This window comes from Pimephales promelas, chromosome 8 (assembly GCF_988280905.1).
Source record: "Pimephales promelas chromosome 8, fPimPro1.hap1.1, whole genome shotgun sequence".
Lineage (NCBI taxonomy): Eukaryota > Metazoa > Chordata > Actinopteri > Cypriniformes > Leuciscidae > Pimephales > Pimephales promelas.
In genome coordinates, this window is record NC_142776.1 from 13,537,194 (window position 1) to 13,557,471 (window position 20,278).

A 20,278-nucleotide genomic window follows, 5' to 3' on the forward strand; every position below is an offset into this window, starting at 1 on the left:
ACAATGTGTTCCACTTTACTTGAGGACAAGTAAAATATTCATGACAGACTTATGGTGTCATGACGGCCAAAGTCAAAACCAACCACATATGACAGGGTAATGTAATGTTGTAATGTAATGTCTGATCATTGAGGATTGTGTTGGTTAAATGAAAACTAATGGCATTTTCACAAATATGTGTATATCTTTTGACTGAAGTGTGTCATTTTGCAAACAATCTAGGAATTATGCAAATTTAGTGTGGTGTTTGGATAATTCTCATTATATTTTGAAAAAAAGAACCCGGTTTTCAAAATTGTGTGTAAACAATTGAAAAAAACTGTATTACAAATTGCTCTTATCATCAATATTGAAAACAGTTTATCTATTTATATTTATTTAGCCCATTTTTATTTAACTTTATTGTACTTTGTGTTTTTTTGTTCAAACAAACTGAAAAAAGCATTCAAATTTCTTTTATTTTACTACATAGTTCAAATAAATATTTCTCTTTAATCTACTACAGCAAAGTACTGTAGAGATTTACAAATCTTTGTAAAGATTTCTTTTCATGAATGAATGAATGAATGAACGAACGAGTGAGTGAGTTTATATATATATATATATATATACTACTGTACACCCAAACTGCTTCACAGCACCAGTGTGCAGCATCCACTTGGATGATGTGACAGCAGACACAGTTCAATGGCTCACATCACACAGTGCTCTAATCACACACCAGCTATAGGTGGAGGACAGATAATAGTTATCAATAATCTCTTTTATCAAGAATGTATTATATCAAGAAAAGAAATATGAATAATTGTATTTTGGTATACAACATTCCACACATTGTGTTGTAGTTGTACACTCTTAGAAGAAAAGGTTCTATATAGAACCTTAAAAGGTTCTAAAGCGCTACGTATTTGGAACCCCTAAAATGCAATGCATGAATGATCACAAAATTCAAGATATGGGGGTTAAAAAATGTAGTTAATCAAGATCACACGAAGAATGCAATTTCAGTTTTTATCCTCCAAAAATCAGTATGATTAAAATGGGATATTAAGTTACTACTACAAGTTTAATAAACAATAATTTAATTACAACTGCAAAATGTTGCAGAATAATGTAATATATGAATGAATAATAGCCTATAAAGAACCTTTCAAAATTTACTATGCATTGTATACTGTAGAATACATTAAATACTGTAGAGATAGATTAGTATGCTCTGTACACAGCCAATTATCTTCTGCAGGAATTAATTGTTGCAGTGATCTCACTTCCTGTATAAGCTTCTTTTTTTAGATCTGCAAGCTCAGCAATGCTTTTTAATATCTCATAAACATCACTAATCCATTCCTGACAAGAGGAGTGCATTCCAACTTTCCGTTAGCATATGAGAGTGGAGACAAGAGCCTGGATTAGCCGAAGACTAATTAGAAGATGACACACATCAATCACGAGATCTACCTGACACTGAGAAAGGAAGAGAACAACAAGGACGTGCAGTGCCAGAGTGGAGGCTGAACAACTTCGTATACTGGGCATCTTCAGAATGTCTTGGTAAGAGTGGTGTAAATAGACAGATAACTGTCAAACGCAGTGCTGAAATTTGACCTGTAACCAACCATCAGTTCTCTAGTATAAACAGGTTTGGGAAATGAGAAGAAAAAACCCAGAGCAGGACTGAGATCACTGTAAATCCCCAAGCTCTGAGTCAACCCCACTTTAGAAGTTTCAACACCTAATTTATAACTCTCTCTTTAATAATTCTTTATTACTATATCAAATCCATCAGCAGTGACTGAGCCTTATACTCTTGCATACTGCAAACTACATTATCATCAATACTGGTGGCAACAGAATATGGGATTGAATTTCCAGACTTCCAAGAAATCTCTTGCTTTCATATTCTCCATCCTGAGAAATATGATATAGTGTACCTGAAACAACGTCAAGCAGAGACAGCAGCACTATTTAGGTGAACTGCCATTCAAATTGTAAAAAAGCAACTAAAATATTCACTTTCCATTATACATTCATTTTAATCTAAAACCTTCAAGTAGAAAAATAAAATGCTCCTCCATGTTATTTAGCAAATACCTAATTTCAAACTTTGTTGTTACATTGCTTGTTTGGGGTTCTCTTTGTTCTTATTTTTATTTTCCCCCATCACTGGAAATTTAATCTATAGCAGCTGATAACTTGGAAAAAGATCGGGTTGGAATTCCAATTAAAATGTGGACAACTGAAAAATTGCAAACAAGGACAAATATCATACATATAAATATGATAATATTAGAATTAAAATTGTGGAATGCATATTGTGTGATTGTCTGTGTTTCGGTATGCTTTTGCTTTAAACTCTAGATTGAACAGATTTGTCAGTTTTATCAGATTTTCGAAGGGAAGCTAAGGTTACATGAGGTTCAATAAGGACAACTAGAGTGGCTTTAGGTTACATGATTAGACCATTGTGCAATTAAAGTAAAAGCCAGAAAGGAAGGGTTAGAGGCAGAGAAAAATGCAGCAATAGAGGAAAGGTAGAGATACATAAATAGAGATGGGCCACTGGGGGAACCTTTTACCCTCCAGACAGGATTATTTATTTCACACAGTAATCCCAAACAGCTTCTCGAGTAAATTAAGCTTCAATATTTAGCAGGTTTCAATAGGGGCACATTCCTCTTCCCTCTTCTTTTCTTTCTTAACTTTCTCTCTCCCTCACTTTCTCATTTGCCAGATTTTCTGTTTCTCTTTCTCTCTCCATCATATAAATAAATAAATAAATAAAATAAATTATTCATTCATTTAAAAAAACTGACCATCTTACAGTATATAGGTATAATTAACAGTCTTCTTTTTTTCTGCTTAAAGTAATTTTCAGCTAAGAAAAATACATAAAATTAAGAAACGTCAACAATTAAAAAAATGTATAAGTACATTTAAGACTAAGAATGGGAAGTGAACAGAAGTTTATCAAAACTAAATTATTTTTCTGGGTTATTTCAAGTTAAGAGTTCTGGCAATTGCCATAGCAGTACATTTCAACTATGGGGCAATGTCTGTCAGAACGTATAGAAGTGGGAATGTGAAGGTCATTTTTATTAGAACACTTGTAATAACGTAGATACATATTCCCAGGTATATACAAGGATATCATGAATATGACATTCATGGGTGTCATTGCATATACAGCACCAGGCAATATATCGCATTTATCAGCACATGGTCATGACAAGAATTGAAAGACTGGTTGTAACTTTGCACAGAAATATTACAAGCAATATTATCAGGATTTTTAAGTCATATAGGCATGGTTTTGAAAATGTGTTTAATGTGTTTTGGCTCATAGAATTTTATTGTGCGTCACTTTAAATGCATTTTTAGTTTGTTTTAACTAAGCAAGGGACAAATTGGAATGCCAGTGATGTTTTTGACAGAGCTTAAATAAGTATTAAATCTGGAACATTCTGTAATGGTGGTATGTGTTTGCATAAGGTCATTTTAATCCATTAGGTGAAGTTTAGCTGTGCTGGGAGCTTGTGCCATACCTCTGCTCTGTACGGTAGGAAGAGGGCACTGGCAAGGTTTCCTGTAACACCACTGAGAATGTAGATGATGGAAATGCGTAACCAGCCTGCTAGCTTCTCCAGGTCTCTAAGTATAGTCATTTGGAAGATCACAGACACCAGGCAATGTAGTAAACTAAAGAACAATCACATGAGCATGGGTCAAAGAAACTGTCAATAGCATTTTTGTGTTAAGTGTCAAATCTAGTAATAGTCTCAGTCTGCCTCTCCTTCCATGTACAGTATAGACATGAGAAAGAGTGCGAGAGAAAGAATGTGTATAAATAACTAGACCTTACCCAGCATGAAGAAAAAGGGAGAGCCACAGTCTATAGAACTGATCTGGGACACTGGGGTTCAGGAATGGCAGCAACCCACACACATCATCCAGGCAATGGACCTGATGATGTATGAAAAATATAGTGGGCCGGATGATATGATTTACAACAACAAAAAATGGCCTCCAATTTCCAGTATTATCATTTAATTCTGTCCAGAGAAGTCTATTTTCAGAAAACAGGGAACCACAAAGCAATTTTTAAGTTAAGCTTTTAAAAACCTGTCTTGCTGTCTTAATTTTGATGGCTGGGCTAAAAACTATGATTTTGAATGTAAATGGATACCTGTGAACAGAGCGTGGCCTCCTCATGGAAATATCCACGCATGAATTGGCAGTACTCCCAAGTGGTAATTTCACATCTTTATAAATGGATAAAAATGGAGCAGATTTGAATAAAGATGATTTTCCCACCACTGAAAATCTTTTCATCTAAGCTCTCAAATTTGAAATAATATGATTGGAGAACAGTTGTGGATAACAAGATTTAGAGTAAACATAAATTTTTGTTTGTTTCTGACACGAATACTATGGTGCTTTTTGTCATGTCTGGAGCTCATCAGCACTGGTCCTCATTCACTTTCATTGTGGAAAGATTTATTTTTGTGTTCCAGGGAAGAAAGAAGAGTAATGGTTTTAAAACAATATTAGTGTTAGCAAATGAGAATATAATTTTTGGTTTAACTATTTATTTAAGGTAATTACTATGTGTATGAAGCTAGATTCGGTTAGTGGCTTTTGGTTAGTAAGCATATGACAAAATTGTCAACACGTTTAATGCAAACTGTCATCATCTAAACCTTGATTTTTATTATTTCAAATGTTCATTCATTACCTTCCTTTAGTTCCAATACAGCATGGCCTGCCCTTCAGTGTGCAGTCCATGTGTTTGTATCCTGTGTGGTTCCAAGTTTTAGGGTATGTACAAATCTGCAGTAGAGGAATAGAAGAGTGAAAAACAATCAAGGCATAAAACTCTCTCTCTTTCTCTCTCTCTCTGTGTGTGTGTGTGTACATGGGCACAATTTTCATAATTTTGGCTCTGTATGCCACCAGAATACAACTGAAATTAAACAATCAATATGAAATTGAAGTCCAGACTTGCAGCTTCAATTCAAGGGCTTGAACAAAAATATCATGTGAAAAGTTGCAACCATTTTTATACACAGCACCCATATTTTCAGGGGCTCAAATGTAATTGGGCTAATGAATATAGTCATAAATAAAATGTTCATTTTTAATATTTTATCGGGAATCCTTTACATGCAATAGAGACTTTAAGCAACAGCTGCTGATGAAACGGCACCAACGTTCTGACGTTCTATGGCGCATGTGCGACTTTAACCCTCTGAGGACCAAAATCGCGCCCCCACGTTTTGATCATTTTTTTCACATAGCTGTAACATAGACTTAAAATACTCCGTCATTAATGGTCATATAAATAAAATCAATACATGATTTTAAACTATAGAGGGTATTCTTTTTTTGTGTACACTCTTATTAATATGAAAATAATCTCAATTAATGTCTTGTGTTTTTGTAAAATAAACAGGGTGCGCTTTCATCTCACTCTGTCTCCGCAAAAATCTTTCTGAAACACGTCTGAAAAATGAACTGTAACTCATTAAATACTTAATGAGTTAATGATACTTAAATATGAAAGATTTCTCTTTATGAAACTGAAATTCTGTTCTTTTAAATGAAGTAATTTATATAAAAAGCAACTACTCTCAGTTGATCTGTATGAAAAGAGAGAGATGTCAGTCTTTTTCCTTTCACCGAATTATTGCGTATGACGTGTTAATGTGACCCCGCCCACAGAGAGAGCGCGCTGCGGTATTCAAACGCTAATGTTGAGGCAAGCCATAAAAACGCCCACATCAGAAAACGCCACCACCTCAGTAACCAGTTTCATTTTGAGGAGCACAGATTCAGCTGATGCAGTAAGTCTTTCTTCTAATCGCGTCATTAAATAGTGTCTGTAAACTGCACAAAGGCTGTTTAAATATTAAATACGTGTCTGTGTGTGAAGGAATAGACGAATTCACAGATGCGCGGGCTGTGCGTTAATTCACTTTCGCTCCTACTGTACATTAGTAAGACTATATATAGACTATTCTATTCTGATCTGTAAAACCAAAAAGACTGTTTAAATATGAATCGGGTGTGTGAACGAATGAACGTACAGATGCCTACTGTTACAGACGAAATAGATTATAAAGTTTTTACTATGAAATAGACATATAAGCTTTAGTTAGACAGTTTCTGCTCATATTATTTTCTTTTCAAGATTTTTCCAACTCTAACTTTGAACCAATTCTACAAAATGGCCCACATAACCTATCTGACCAGGATTTGATTCCAGGTATGACTAAAAATGGGTTTTGACTTTCATTTATACGTGGATTTTATACATATATATGAAGTTCAGATGCAAAAGCCTCTAAGTGCCATTTGAAATTTTCTTCTAGAATGATAATTTTTATCAAGCTTGTATATTTAACTGCTACTTATGTTCTATTGTCCTACAAAAGAACAGCTGATTTGTCATAGTCGTTAATACGAGGCAGATTAGATAAATACATGTTTTATTTTATGGCTATGTAGCATTTTAATTGATCTGTAATTCAATGCCAAGAGTAATTTAATGCCAAGAGCAACCGTTCTTCTTGCTTTTTTAAAATACTTTTTTTTGTTGGAGTATGGAGAGTAAGACTAGTTCAAGATCTGCAGTTGGTAAAGTCATTGAACTCCAAGCTTGTGTCTGTAGCTGGAGCAAGGCGACAATTGTCAGGGTTTTGAAGGTTCATCAAGGGAAAATTAAATGTTTGAGGGAGAAGGGAAGAGGGCTGATCAATACTTCTTTCAAAGTCAGTCAAGTCAGTCGAATGAAATCTAGCGACAGGAAGCAAACCACAGCTTGCAGGATATCAGCACCCCTGTCATAGAGGAGAGGAGGCTTACTTTGCACAGTTAGTGATGAACATATTGATACTTATGAACCCGGTCAGACTAAGCAGCATAAGAGAGAAAAGAACCTCAACGGGCATATGTCTGGAGTTAGATGGCCTAGAGCAGTGTTTCACAAACTTTTTCAGCCCAAGGACCACTTTATCTTCCTTTTTTTTTTCTGAGGACCACCTAACAAAATCCCACTCTAACACGCCCCCAAAAAACAAAAAAATTGTAAGGATAAGCTAAATTTAAGTTTAAATTTAACTCCTAACTGTGTCACGGTTTATAAATTCATTGATTCCTTCTTGTCTCGTGTTTCTGCTGTTCTGCTGATCAGCATCTACTGATCAGCGCGCCAGCTGACAATCATCCACTCACCAGCTGCAGCTCATTCAATCCCCTATATATACTCACAGTTTTCTCCTCTCATTGTCAGATCGTTGTATGAAGTCCTTTGTGTGTGTGTTTGGTCCTTTCCTGTCGGCGTGTCAGCTCGTGTCTTGTTCGTGTTTCCCTGGGATTATCACTGCCGTGGATTACATCACCTCACCTGGATCTTCACTTCACTTCACTTCACTTCAAGACTCATCACTGGAACCCTGACCATCTTGTCCCTGCGCTACCAGTCTTGTGTTTTGTGTCATCTGACCGTGAACTGAGTATTAAAGACCTCCTTACTTGCATTATTGCTTCTGTGGTTTTTTGACGTTACAGAACGATCTGACCCATAATGGAAGCAGCGAGTGAGGTAAACCCTTTGGAAGAGTTCGTTAACTCCAGCATTCGGCGTATGGAGACCCAGGAGAAGAACCTCAATGAGACGGGACACGCTGTTCAAGTACTGGTGGCGCAGGTGTCCGAGCTCACCCAGCAGATACAACAGCTACGAGTTCCCACTGCGCCCCTTGCACCAGCCGTTCCCCTCATTCCACCGGAGGGAGCTTCCCAGTCAGAACCCCGCCTACCCATCCCACAGACATATGATGGTGAGCCCAGTTTCTGTCGTGCTTTTCTTACACGATGTTCTATGCACTTTGCCCTGCAGCCCCGCACATTCATCCAGGAAGGATCGAAGGTAGCATTCGTACTCACACTACTGACTGGGAAAGCGGCGCTCTGGGGAACGGCGGTGTGGGAGAACCAGGATCCATGCTGCGCCTCATTCCAGACACTCTCCGCAGAGATAAAAAGAGTGTTCGACAGGGCGGTGGCCGGGAGAGAGGCGGCTCGGATGCTTACTGAGTTACGACAAGAGGAAAGATCTGTATCGGATTACTCCATCGAATTTCGAACCCTGGCGGCAGAGTGTCACTGGAACGAGGAGGCGCAGTGGGACATGTTCCTGCATGGGCTGGCTGACGGCGTTCAAAAGGAGATCTACGCTCTGGATCTTCCCAAAACTCTGAACGAACTGGTGGATCTGGCTCTTCGTGTGGACGCGCGTTTAGCAAGAGTGGAACGTAGAGCACCCACGAATCGGGCCAGGGTAGGAGCTGAGAGTCCACGATCCAGCAGCGGGGATGCGGTCAGTCCCGTCTACGATCACGAGCCCATGCAGGTCGGGCGAGTTCGGCTTTCCCGGGAGGAAAAGGAGAGGCGGAGATCCCAAGGACTATGTCTTTACTGCGGGGCCGCTGGTCACTTCGCCTTTAACTGTCCAGTAAAAGGCCAAGCCCGACAGTAAGGTTGAGGCTACTGTCGGGTGGGATCTCCGCTGCGAAGACCTCATCTACATCGGCCCTCCTCCCGGTAAGACTAAGATGGTCAGGTCACAATCACGACTGTCAGGCACTGGTGGATTCTGAAGCAGAAGGTAACTTCATGGACCATGGTTTTGCTCAAAGATTTAACATTCCCCTTCTACCACTCACCAGTAGGATAGCAGTTCAGGCACTCAATGGTCAAGATCTTCCTACCATCTCCCTCATCACCGAACCCATCACTCTTACCACATCTGGAAACCACACTGAGACATGTTCCTTTTACATCATGGACTCACCACTTGCACCCATTGTTCTCGGACACCCTTGGTTGACTGAACATAACCCCAAGATTGACTGGCTAAAGAAATCAGTGTTAGAATGGAGTGGTAAATGTCATGAGTCCTGTCTTATGTCTGCCTGTTCGTCCGTTGCTGTCTCTGTGTTTCAGGAGGAGGCAGTGGATTTATCTAACATGCCCGCGGAGTACTTGGACCTGAAGGAAGTGTTCAGTAAGTCTCGGGCTGCTTCTCTACCTCCTCATCGTCCCTATGACTGTGCTATAGATTTATTGTCAGGTAAGTCTCCGCCTAAAGGCAAGTTATATTCACTTTCTGTCCCAGAGAGGGAGGCTATGGAGAAATATATTTCTGATTCTCTAGCATCTGGGTTCATCCGTCATTCTTCTTCTCCAGCGGGGGCGGGGTTCTTTTTCGTGGGGAAGAAGGACGGGTCTCTGCGACCTTGAATTGATTACCGAGGGTTGAACAACATCACGGTGAAGAATACTTATCCTTTACCGTTGATGTCTTCAGCTTTCGAGAGGTTGCAGGGAGCGTCTATCTTCACGAAATTGGATCTACGTAATGCTTATCATTTGGTCCGCATTAGAAAGGGGGATGAATGGAAGACTGCTTTTAATACCCCTAGGGGGCACTTTGAATACTTGGTCATGCCTTTCGGTCTGTCCAACTCCCCAGCGGTCTTCCAGGCTCTCGTCAATGACGTGCTGCGAGATATGGTTGATCAGTTAATTTATGTTTACCTGGATGACATATTGATATTTTCATCTTCTCTCCAGGAACACGTGCAGCACGTCCGACGAGTGCTTCAGAGGTTGCTAGAGAATGGGCTTTTTGTCAAGGCGGAGAAATGCGTTTTTCATGCAGTCTGTTCCATTTCTAGGATACATTGTGTCGTCTGAGGGAATTCGCATGGATCCCGAGAAGGTTAAGGCTGTGGTGGATTGGCCAATTCCAGATTCCCGTAAGGCTCTACAGAGGTTTCTGGGATTCGCCAATTTTCACCGGCGTTTTATTCGCAATTTCAGCCAACTGGCCTCGCCTCTGATCGCCTTGACCTCCCCCAGAACTGCGGTCAGGTGGTCAGACGCTGCTGAGGCAGCGTTTGCCAAACTGAAGGACCGCTTTGTTTCGGCCCCCATCCTGATTACCCCTGATCTATCACGTCAGTTCGTGGTGGAGGTCGACGCATCAGAGGTGGGGGTAGGAGCGGTGATTTCTCAGCATTCTCCCACAGACAACAGAGTTCATCCTTGCGCGTTTTTATCCCATCGTTTATCCCCTGCCAAACGCAATTATGATATTGGTAACAGGGAGTTGCTGGCAGTCAAGTTAGCCTTGGAGGAATGGCGCCACTGGTTGGAGGGGTCAGGGGTACCCTTTATCGTCTGGACTGACCATAAGAATTTGCAATATATCAGAACTGCCAAAACTCTAGGCAGGCTCGGTGGGCACTTTTTTTCTGACGTTTTGACTTTACTCTCTCGTACCGCCCGGGTTCCAAGAACATCAAACACGATTCTTTATCGCGCATTTTTGATCGATCCGAACGCCCGTCTACTCCCGAGTGCATTTTACCGGATAATCTATTCATCTCCACACTCATATGGGAGGTCGAATCGAAGGTCAAGACAGCCTTAGAAGGGGTAATGCCTCCGCCCGCCTGCCCACCGAACCGTTTATTTGTGCCAGAGCAATTAAGGTCTGACGTTATCCAGTGGGGTCATTGTTCCAATGTGGCTTGCCATCCAGGAGTTAATCGTACTAGTTTTTTAGTCAAGCAACGATTCTGGTGGCCACGTATGGCTCGTGACATCCACAGTTTTGTTTTGGCTTGCTCGGTTTGTGCCACTGGTAAGACTTCTAATCGACCCCCAGATGGGTTACTTCAACCGCTGCCGGTTCCTTCGAGACCCTGGTCCCATATCGCTCTAGATTTTATCACCGCGCTCCCATCCTCTCAGGGTAACACGGTGGTTTTAACCGTGGTGGACCGATTCTCGAAGGCAACTCACTTTATTCCCTTACCCAAATTACCCTCAGCTAAGGAGACAGCGTTGATAGTCGTAGATCACGTCTTTCGTATTCATGGCCTCCCGACAGACGTGGTCTCCGACAGAGGACCCCAGTTTGTGTCCAAATTTTGGCAAGAGTTTTGTAGATTACTGGGAGCGACTGTTAGTCTGTCCTCAGGGTTTCATCCCCAGAGCAATGGTCAAACCGAGAGAGCCAACCAAGATCTGGAAAGGGTGTTACGATGTTTGGTCTCCAAGAATCCTTCCTCTTGGAGCCAGCAACTGTCCATGGTGGAGTACGCCAACAATACGTTACCAGTATCAGCTACGGGCCTGTCTCCGTTTGAGTGTAGCTTAGGATACCAGCCACCTATTTTTCCCAGTCTGGAATCCGAAGTCACGGTCCCTTCCGCCCACGCCTTTGTCCAGAGGTGTCACCGCACCTGGACTAGAGCCCGTGAGACTCTACTCCGGGTGGGGGAACGCACCAAGGCCAAGGCCGATCGCCACCGGTCAAAGCCTCCCGTATACGTCGTGGGTCAAAAAGTGTGGCTTTCTACCAAGAACATTCCTCTCCGCTCCGTTTCTAATAAACTTGCTCCCAAATTTATTGGCCCGTTTGCTGTCACCAAGATCATTAGTCCGGTGACAGTCCGCCTCAAATTGCCTCTAGTGTACAGGAGGATTCATCCCGCCTTCCATGTATCCAAAATCAAGCCCGTGTTTTATTCTCGTATTAATCCGCCAGTCCCGGTTCCTCCCCCGCCGCGACTCGTAGAAGGGGAACCATCTTATTCGGTAAATCGTATTCTGGACTCGAGGCGGAGGGGACGCGGATTCCAGTACTTGGTGGACTGGGAAGGTTACGGTCCGGAGGAGAGAAGTTGGGTACCGGCTAGAGACATCCTGGATCATTCCCTTATTGATGATTACAATCGACAGGTAAGGGAGACTGAGAACGCCAGGAGGCGTTCTTAGGAGAAGGGGTACTGTCACGGTTTATAAATTCATTGATTCCTTCTTGTCTCGTGTTTCTGTTGTTATCTGTGTGGGTGTGTGTGAGTGGGCGTTACCACTCCGTTCTGCTGATCAGCATCTACTGATCAGCGCGCCAGCTGACAATCATCCACTTACCAGCTGCAGCTCATTCAATCCCCTATATATACTCACAGTTTTCTCCTCTCATTGTCAGATCGTTGTATGAAGTCCTTCGTGTGTGTGTTTGGTCCTTTCCTATCGGCGTGTCAGCTCGTGTCTTGTTCGTGTTTCCCTGGGATTATCACTGCCGTGGATTACATCACCTCACCTGGATCTTCACTTCACTTCAAGACTCATCACTGGAACCCTGACCATCTTGTCCCTGCGCTACCAGTCTTGTGTTTTGTGTCATCTGACCGTGAACTGAGTATTAAAGACCTCCTTACTTGCATTATTGCTTCTGTGGTTTTTTGACGTTACAAACTGAGCTTTGACTGATATAGGCTTTTCATTTTTCTGTCAGTGAACAAAGTAAACATAGGGTCAACTGATATAGGTTGATTTTGCCTATGAATAATTTTTTCTCAGACGAGTTTATTGCTAAAGCTTGAGCTTTAGCTAAAGCTTGGTAATTAAGTTTATTAAATGCATTCTCAATATGTCTAGGCTACACATTTATTATTGTTTGTATGCCTAATACAGGGCCGTAGACAGGGCTTTATAATCAAAGAGGTCCTAAATTTGAGTTTGGTAGGGGCTTCACATTTTTTAGTTATCTGATATTTGCATTTCCAAGACGTTTGAAGACCAAATAAAAGGATAGGAAATTGGTTTAAAACCATGTCAGTGGGCAGTAGATTATTTGTCAAAATCTCTCCTCATCTCCATCACTCTTTCTTTTTTCCTCAGTCTCTTCATCACTTTCTCTTCCCCTCCAAAGGCTTAGCTTTGTACTAAAGGCTACAATTTGTATTATATTCTCAATATGTATACATTAATCACAGATTTTTAGGGGGGCTAGGCAGAAGTTTAGGGGGCCGGCCGTCCCCTGCCATAGGAAATTGCGTATGACAGCAGCACTGAGTGCGCCTGTCTCTGGCTCAGCGCCAGCCAACGCGGGGAAGCACATTTGAATTTAGCAGTTCATCATGTGAAGCACTGACCGTTCTAATCACACCGGTGTGATCATATGCTCGAAGACTGATCACACTGGTACGTGCGAAAAAGTGACAATTTTGTAAACACTAGCCTAGTTTAGGTCATCTTTTCGACCACACTTTGAGAATTACTGTCCTAGAGTTTGTGAGAAAACTGCATGGGTAAACACAGATCTATGCTTTTCATTGGAAAGATTAACTGGTACAGTTGAACAGAAGCTGGATAAATTTGGAGACATCATTTACGCATATGGAAGTGAGAGGTTTGGTGTGGAAGAAAGGAAGGAAAATTAACTACTCCTGGGAATGTCTATACGGCAGCAAAATTCAAGGGTTAGTTAGAAAAAGGAGAGAGCTGAGGAAGCAATGGCATTTTAAAAGCATCTAGTGTTGAGCTAGAGAGATATTTGGAGGAAACACATACAGATGCAAAAAGGCATGAGCCTATGTCAATTCCATCAGACATCCAAACTATCAATTCACTAGAATACCAAATGGAGGTCTGTGCACGTAATTGTAAAGTTATAGCAGGCTGTGAGAAAGGCAAGGGCTTCATCATCTCCATGGCCAAATGGAGGTCCGTACAGAGTGTACAAGAGTGCTTCAGGAATTCTATGAATTCTGTGGAAATTGATAAAAGTAGCAAGGGAAAAAACAGGTTGTACCAAGAGCAGGCGCAGAACAGGTGGAGTCTTTATACCTAAAGAAAAAGATGCTATAAGCATCAGTCAGTTTCGTCCTATTTCACTATTAAATATTGAAGGTAAGATTTTCTGCAGATTATTGCTCAGAAATTGTCCACCTACCTATTAAAGAATGGCTTCATTGACACAAAAAGTGGGCACTCCAGGGTTCTCAGGATGCTTAGAACACATTAATGTTATCTGGCAACGAAATCAATCAGCTAAAAAGGAAGGAGCTCCATGTGACATTCCTGGATTTGGCAAATGCATATGGTTCAGTACCAATGTCTATAACAAATTTAGGGAAAGCCTACTTTGGAGATTTGCAATTTAGTTTCTCAACTCCAGAATTCAGCACTACATGGAAATGCTGGCAGGATGCACCATTTCTCCACTGGCTTTTACCATGGCAATGGAAGTAATCATTAGGGCATCAAGATGGGTGGTAGGAGGAAAGCGCTTGGCTACTGGGATGCGGCTACCACCAATCAGAGCATACGTGGATGACATGACAACCATAACTACAACAGTAGCCTGCAGTAGTCCGTTATTGTGTAAGTTAACCGTTAATATTGAATGGGCACAAATGCAATTTAAGCACTCTAAATCATGGAGCATCTTGATAGTTAAAGGAAAGGTAGAAGACAAAACATTCTTCATTAATGGTGAGACAATACCAACAGTTTCTGAGAATCCAGTGAAGAGTCTTTGGAGATGGTAAGATGGGGATCTAAAGGACACAGTTCTAGTGGGAGAAGTTAGATGACAAGCAGTGGAAGGGTTGAAGAGCATAAACAGCTGTGCTCTACCAGGCAAACTAAAAATCTGGAGCTCTATAGCTGAGGTTGCTGTGGCCACTGACTGTGAACGAGTTTTTTTTACAACAGTAGATAAGATGGAAGCGTTAATAAGTTCATACATTAGAAAATGGTTGGGAGTTCCATGCTGCCTCAGTAGAGTGGGACTTTATAGTAAACGATTATTGTAGCTGCCAGTCTCTGCTTTAACTGAGGATTTTAAGGGCGTCAAGGTCAGACTGGAAATTACCTTAGTAGAGTCATGCAACAAATGTGTAAGGGAGGCAGCACCTGTGTTAAAAACTGGTAGAAAGTGGTCAGCAAAGAAATCTGTAGTAGAGGCAAAGGCTGCTCTTCAAATTGGGGATATTGTGGGACAGGTACAGCATGGATTAGTATAGCTCCTCCTAAATGGCACAAGGCAGGCCCAGCTCAAAGGAGGAAGCTGGTAGTCAACGAGGTGCAAAAGCAGGAGGAGAGGATGAGGTGTATAAAGGCCATTTACCAGGCCAAGCAGGGAAAGTGGATGAGATGGGAGAGTGTGGAACAACGCAAGATGGGCTGTCAAGACCTTTGGTCAATGGAAGAGAGTAGGATCACTTATCACTTATTATTACCTTATCAGGTCAACATATGATGTCCTCCCATCACCACAGAACCTAAACCTCTGGGTAGGAGAGGATCCCTCTTGTCCTTTGTGTTCATCACCTGCCACATTAAGGCACATTTTGACAGGATGTAAGGTGGCTCTTTGCCAGGGTCAGTTTACTTGGCGCCATGACCAAGTACTGCAATGTTTGGCTTTAGCATTGGAAGGCAAGCATAACATGACCACTAAGTTGCCACCTGTTCTAGTAAAACATTACACACAGAAGACAAAATTCCTCCGCCCAACCACCAAGAAAAGGTGTTAAAAACAATTCTCGCCCAGGACAATTGGAAGCTGCTAGGGACTGGAAAATGCTGGCTGATCTTGATCTCAGCGGCTTATTTTTCCACCTGAGATTGCCACCACTAACCTCCGAATAGATATTGTTTTGTGGTCTGGATCAGCACGCATTGTTCAACTGATAGAGTTTACAGTGCCATGTAGGGTTGGGTACTGAAACTTGGTGCCAATAGGGAACCGGTTCTGACGTAAACGGTAGTAACCAGACCGAATAAGAATGAAAATTTCAATGCCTGATTTCGGTGCCTGAGTCTGTGGCATGAGGCGCACACATGCAGTCTCTCACTCTCTCCCTCTCCCTCTCCCTCTCCGATGTGCGCGCACTATACGGTTTATTGAAGCACTTGTTTGATCTGTCTTGCATGCGCGCTCTTGCTCGCTCGCTCTAGATACCGGGAGATTTGAACTAATTTGCGGTCACCCGCGAGCCGTTATCAATATGCGGGAGACTCCCGGAATGTCTGCTGATAACAAGGGGATTAATGAAGATGCCGAAGACAAAACGCTGCAAGGTTTGGCAGCATTTCATGTGTAAAATTACGCGTCAGAACGACTGTTTGAAGCCCATATAGAATCACGATTCTCGCCGCCTTGACGCTCACGTCATCTTAATGTAATAGGGCATCCATCATCTGCTCCTCAGATTTCTCTGGCGAAACAGGAAGCTTTTCGGCAGCGTGAGGAGTTTGGCAGTGAATGCAGCGTCTCGTTCCCTATTCAGAGAACATGGGTTACACAGAGACGTTCTCTTTCATATGTTTACTCAAAGCTGCATAGCTAAGACGCAGTGGGAACGAAATATCAAACTGGCTAAGAGCTTAACTAGTAAATGACCAGATAACTTACATGACTAGTTCAAGCAGACAAAACATGGGAACCTGTAGCCATGTCGATATTAGATTACCCTGGTAGTAATCTCTATTAATCTCCAGTATAATTACATTGTTTGATACAATATTGTTTTATTTGATATTGTAAATGTGAACTTTTATTTTATATTGGTTTATTTATTATTACCATATGTTACTTGTAATTATATTGTAAGTTAATATTGTGTCCAGTTTGGCCCTGTAAATAAAGGGGTATTATTATTTGACAAAGTGTGTGCGTGTTCGTTTTCTTAAGTACCGTTTCAAGAACCGTTTAGGCACCGGAACCGTTTAAAAAATACCGAGAAGGTACTGGTATCGGATAAAACCCAAATGATACCCAACCCTAGTGCCATGGGAGGATGCTGTAGATGAGGCATATCAGAGGAAGAAACTGTGTTATGCTCATCTGTCCACTGAAGCAGAACAGTGAGGATGGCGAGTCCAGGTTTATCCAGTGGAAGTGGGTTGTCGAGGATTTGTGGCACACTCTACAACCCGGTTCCTCAGAGACGTTGGATTCAGTGGCCAAGAGTTGCATCGCACAGTAAAGAAATGAAGTCAGCGCAAGTTCTACCAGGAAGACTCAATCGTTCATGTCATGTATTACCTTCTCAATTATCCAATCATATCCTAATAGCCAGTATAAAAAGGTGGTACTTACACATGTCGCTTCAACCACCTCCATCCTCCCCATCCACCACCAGACGGGACCTTTCCTTTATCTCCCTAACATTCACATGCCGGGTCCTCCCCTCCATCCTTCCCACCACCTCCAGATGGGCTCTCCTCTCTACCATGAAGATGCCAGGACGTTCTCTCCTACTTCCACCCCACCACCACCAGATGGCACCCTTCCTTACTTCGCAGGGGGTGGGCTGCGCCTCTGTCTTCGTCTTCAGGCAGGATATGCTAATACAGTCTCATCCCACGACGTCATACAACTGTCGCTTTTGTGGTTAATCATTAACCACTTTTTATGTTGTCTTTTCATTTTGAGTGAATCACCAGTGATTTTTATCTCTCAGAATGTACCAAACTGTTGATTTGGCCACTTCTTATGTTCCTGCTATCTCTCTGATAAATGTTATTTTCTGATTTATCTCTCCTGATTTATTTTATTTTTGAGGTCTAACAATGGCCTGTTTCACTTGCATGAGGAGCTCCGTTGACTGCATGATATGGGTTCACAGCAATAGCCTCCAAATGCAAATACTGCACTTAGAATCAACTCCAGACCCTTTACCTGCTTTATTGATGAATTAATTAAGGTATTGATAAAAGTATTGTAGTATTGATAAAATACTTTTGGTGGGGGTACTCAAGAGCTGTATTCCTAAACCCTTCCTCCAACATATACACACAATGTGAAAACTGAATGGTTTGACAAAAAAATCTTAAGAAAAATCTTCTATGACGGTGAAAACATTGGTGAACATTTCTCACCGGCCACTCTGCAATGTCATCAGGCCAAACATGGGGTCCTGATGAGGCTGGTTCCTCACACGTTCTGCTCCCAGCATGGATTGCAAAGAAAAAACAATAAAATAAAAGCAAAAAATGTTCATACAGAATGAGAGATCTTTCATTTAAATTTACCTTGGGTCCTGATGACAGACTGCACCTGAAGATCTTGGCATGTCTACATTCCATTTTATAAATGTTGCTAAAGTCTCCTGGACAAAGAAAAAAAGAAAAATGTATTTAGTAGTCATAATCCTATTAAAGAGAAAGCATCAAAATGAAGACATATTTTTACTTACAAATCACACTGAATGAAAAGTAATTAAAATTTATGTTTAGCTTGCTTCCTCTGGGTGGTAGACAAGTGCTTTGTTTGAAATTTTGACTGCGATTAATCTTCATTGGACACATAACTGCTTTGCTGTTTGTGTATTGTTTATTATTGTTTGTGAATGTATGTTTGTGTGTGTGTGTACAGTTGTACCGAGCAGTCGTCATTCTGGGTCTGCACACATCCAGATCCATCGTTCTGTACACAGCAGCCGGACTCTCTCTCTAGATCTTTGGTCTGCTCTGCTAGCTTCACTATTTGACTGTCTCGTCTGATGCATGGGGAGAACTTAGCTCCCAAGTGGATTAGATCCTCCTATGGAATAAAGAATACAGCAACAGTGAAGAGACCCACAAAGATGACCCATAATGAGTAACATTTCTTTAATGACTAACATTGCACAGCAGTAGAAGAGCTGAATATGTCAGTCTAACAATCACTGTCATTGTTCCAACATTAAAGAAATTTAAGCTTTCTATTAAAAGAGAGGCATAAATTCTCTTTCAATGACTAAGTAGCCAACACAAAGGTGATCCATCCATATTGTAAAACTACTTACATTTACATTTAGTCATTTAGCAGACGTTTTTATCCAAAGTGACCTAGTCGGGTTTCAATTATATAAGCATAATGGCTTTATGAAAGCATCAGAGCCATTTCAAGCATCTTGATAAATCTTTGTCAAATGAGGTAGTTTACAGTAGATACGTCTGAAATAGGCTTTTCTATTCATTGAATGTTATTAGTTACACAATTACTTATTTAAGCAAGAATTATTCAAAACTAGAAGGCTGACTGTAATGCCAGCTGAAGCAAAAATATAATGCACATCCTCATCATACGCCTCAGCCTAACCCCTTCGCTGTGCTCCTCCTCCTTAATTTTTCCCTGTGGAATCTTTTCGACTTGCAGACGATAATTCATAATATGACGTTGTAGCTGAGGAGAGGTAACTACCAGGCTAATGCTTATCGCTGTGATATGGAGTAGTATATGAATTTGTATTAATTAGCTGAATGAGAACATTTCATTTTCCAAGTCTAATTTACTTAGCACAGAATTGATTGATAATGTTAGCTTAGAAGATTTTATTATTTAGTAAAAAAGTAATTAAGCTAAATTTGTACACTATTATTTCCTCTGTGTGTGCCTTTGAGTTGACTATTGGAAGCCTGAAAAAAAAGCATGGAATGTTGCCATTGTATTCTGAGAAAGTCACATGGTACAAGACCCCAAAAATAATCTATAGGATGCATTACCATCTTTGGACAAGGATCTATGGTATTTATGTAAAAGCTGGACAATGATCGGGAGTGATCCCCTGCAGGAGATGCTCGGTTTTGTTTGTAAATAAAGTCTAATATTTCTGGCATCAAAGATCTCTGAGAAGTGATGGGTTCACTTTATTTTGATGGTCCCTTTCAGTTGACTATAAGTAACGATGTTGCACCAACATCTCTCCTAACTCTCACTAGTGTTAGTAGAGTATTAGTAGACTGGTAGGGTTAGGGATAGAATAAGTTGACAAAGAATACTAAGAATAAGTTGAATGTAGTTTCAAAGTTATTTATAGTCAGTAGAATGTCTGTTGGAGGAGCATCACAATAAAGAGTTAGCAGATATTAAGCAGACAGTCTACTAATACTCTAATGAGAGTTAGTTAACATGTAGTTGAAAAGTTACTTATAGTCAACAGAATGTTCAAAAGGGAGCATCAAAATAAAGTCTTTCTGAAGTGATTTCCCAAAAAAGAGAAGGAACCACAACATTAACTGCTAAAAGTATGCTTGCTTATCTCTTCTAATTTGGCATCATTTGTGGCTTTATTTGGTCATCATCAATTAAAGCTTTTTGAAGTGATTGGTTCATTTATTTAGCTCACAAAAATACTTGCTATAATGCTTTTATAATATATGTATTTTTAAAATATGTTCTGTTAGCTAGAAGTGATCTACTTATCTATGTATTTATTTTATTTATCCATACGGATATACAAACCTTCATTCCAAGGGGTGACAAAGAGAGAGAACAGTATTGTCAGTCAGGTGAGGGTTAGCGTGTTGCATTTGAATGATCTACATTTCACTGCAGAATTTCATTTAACTACCCCTCAAATAAATATTTTATAATCTGTAACTTACCTACAAACACAAGAAAAATCTCCAAGCTTTGGTAAAAAAT

General features: G+C 40.8%; 1 protein-coding gene across 1 annotated transcript in view; it reads right to left on the reverse strand.

Annotated features, from left to right (window-relative positions):
* The window catches only part of LOC120466809 (inactive rhomboid protein 2), a 311,775-nt gene that overhangs the window by 6,759 nt on the left and 284,738 nt on the right, over window positions 1-20,278 (reverse strand). Inside the window, exons 13-19 of the mRNA XM_089133992.1 lie at window positions 18,251-18,412; window positions 17,902-17,978; window positions 17,749-17,812; window positions 4,733-4,827; window positions 4,184-4,259; window positions 3,860-3,960; window positions 3,543-3,696 (exon numbers count right to left, since the gene is read on the reverse strand). Of these exons, the coding sequence (XP_088990118.1) occupies window positions 3,543-3,696; window positions 3,860-3,960; window positions 4,184-4,259; window positions 4,733-4,827; window positions 17,749-17,812; window positions 17,902-17,978; window positions 18,251-18,412 (729 nt within the window). The remainder of the gene's footprint in view (window positions 1-3,542; window positions 3,697-3,859; window positions 3,961-4,183; window positions 4,260-4,732; window positions 4,828-17,748; window positions 17,813-17,901; window positions 17,979-18,250; window positions 18,413-20,278) is intronic.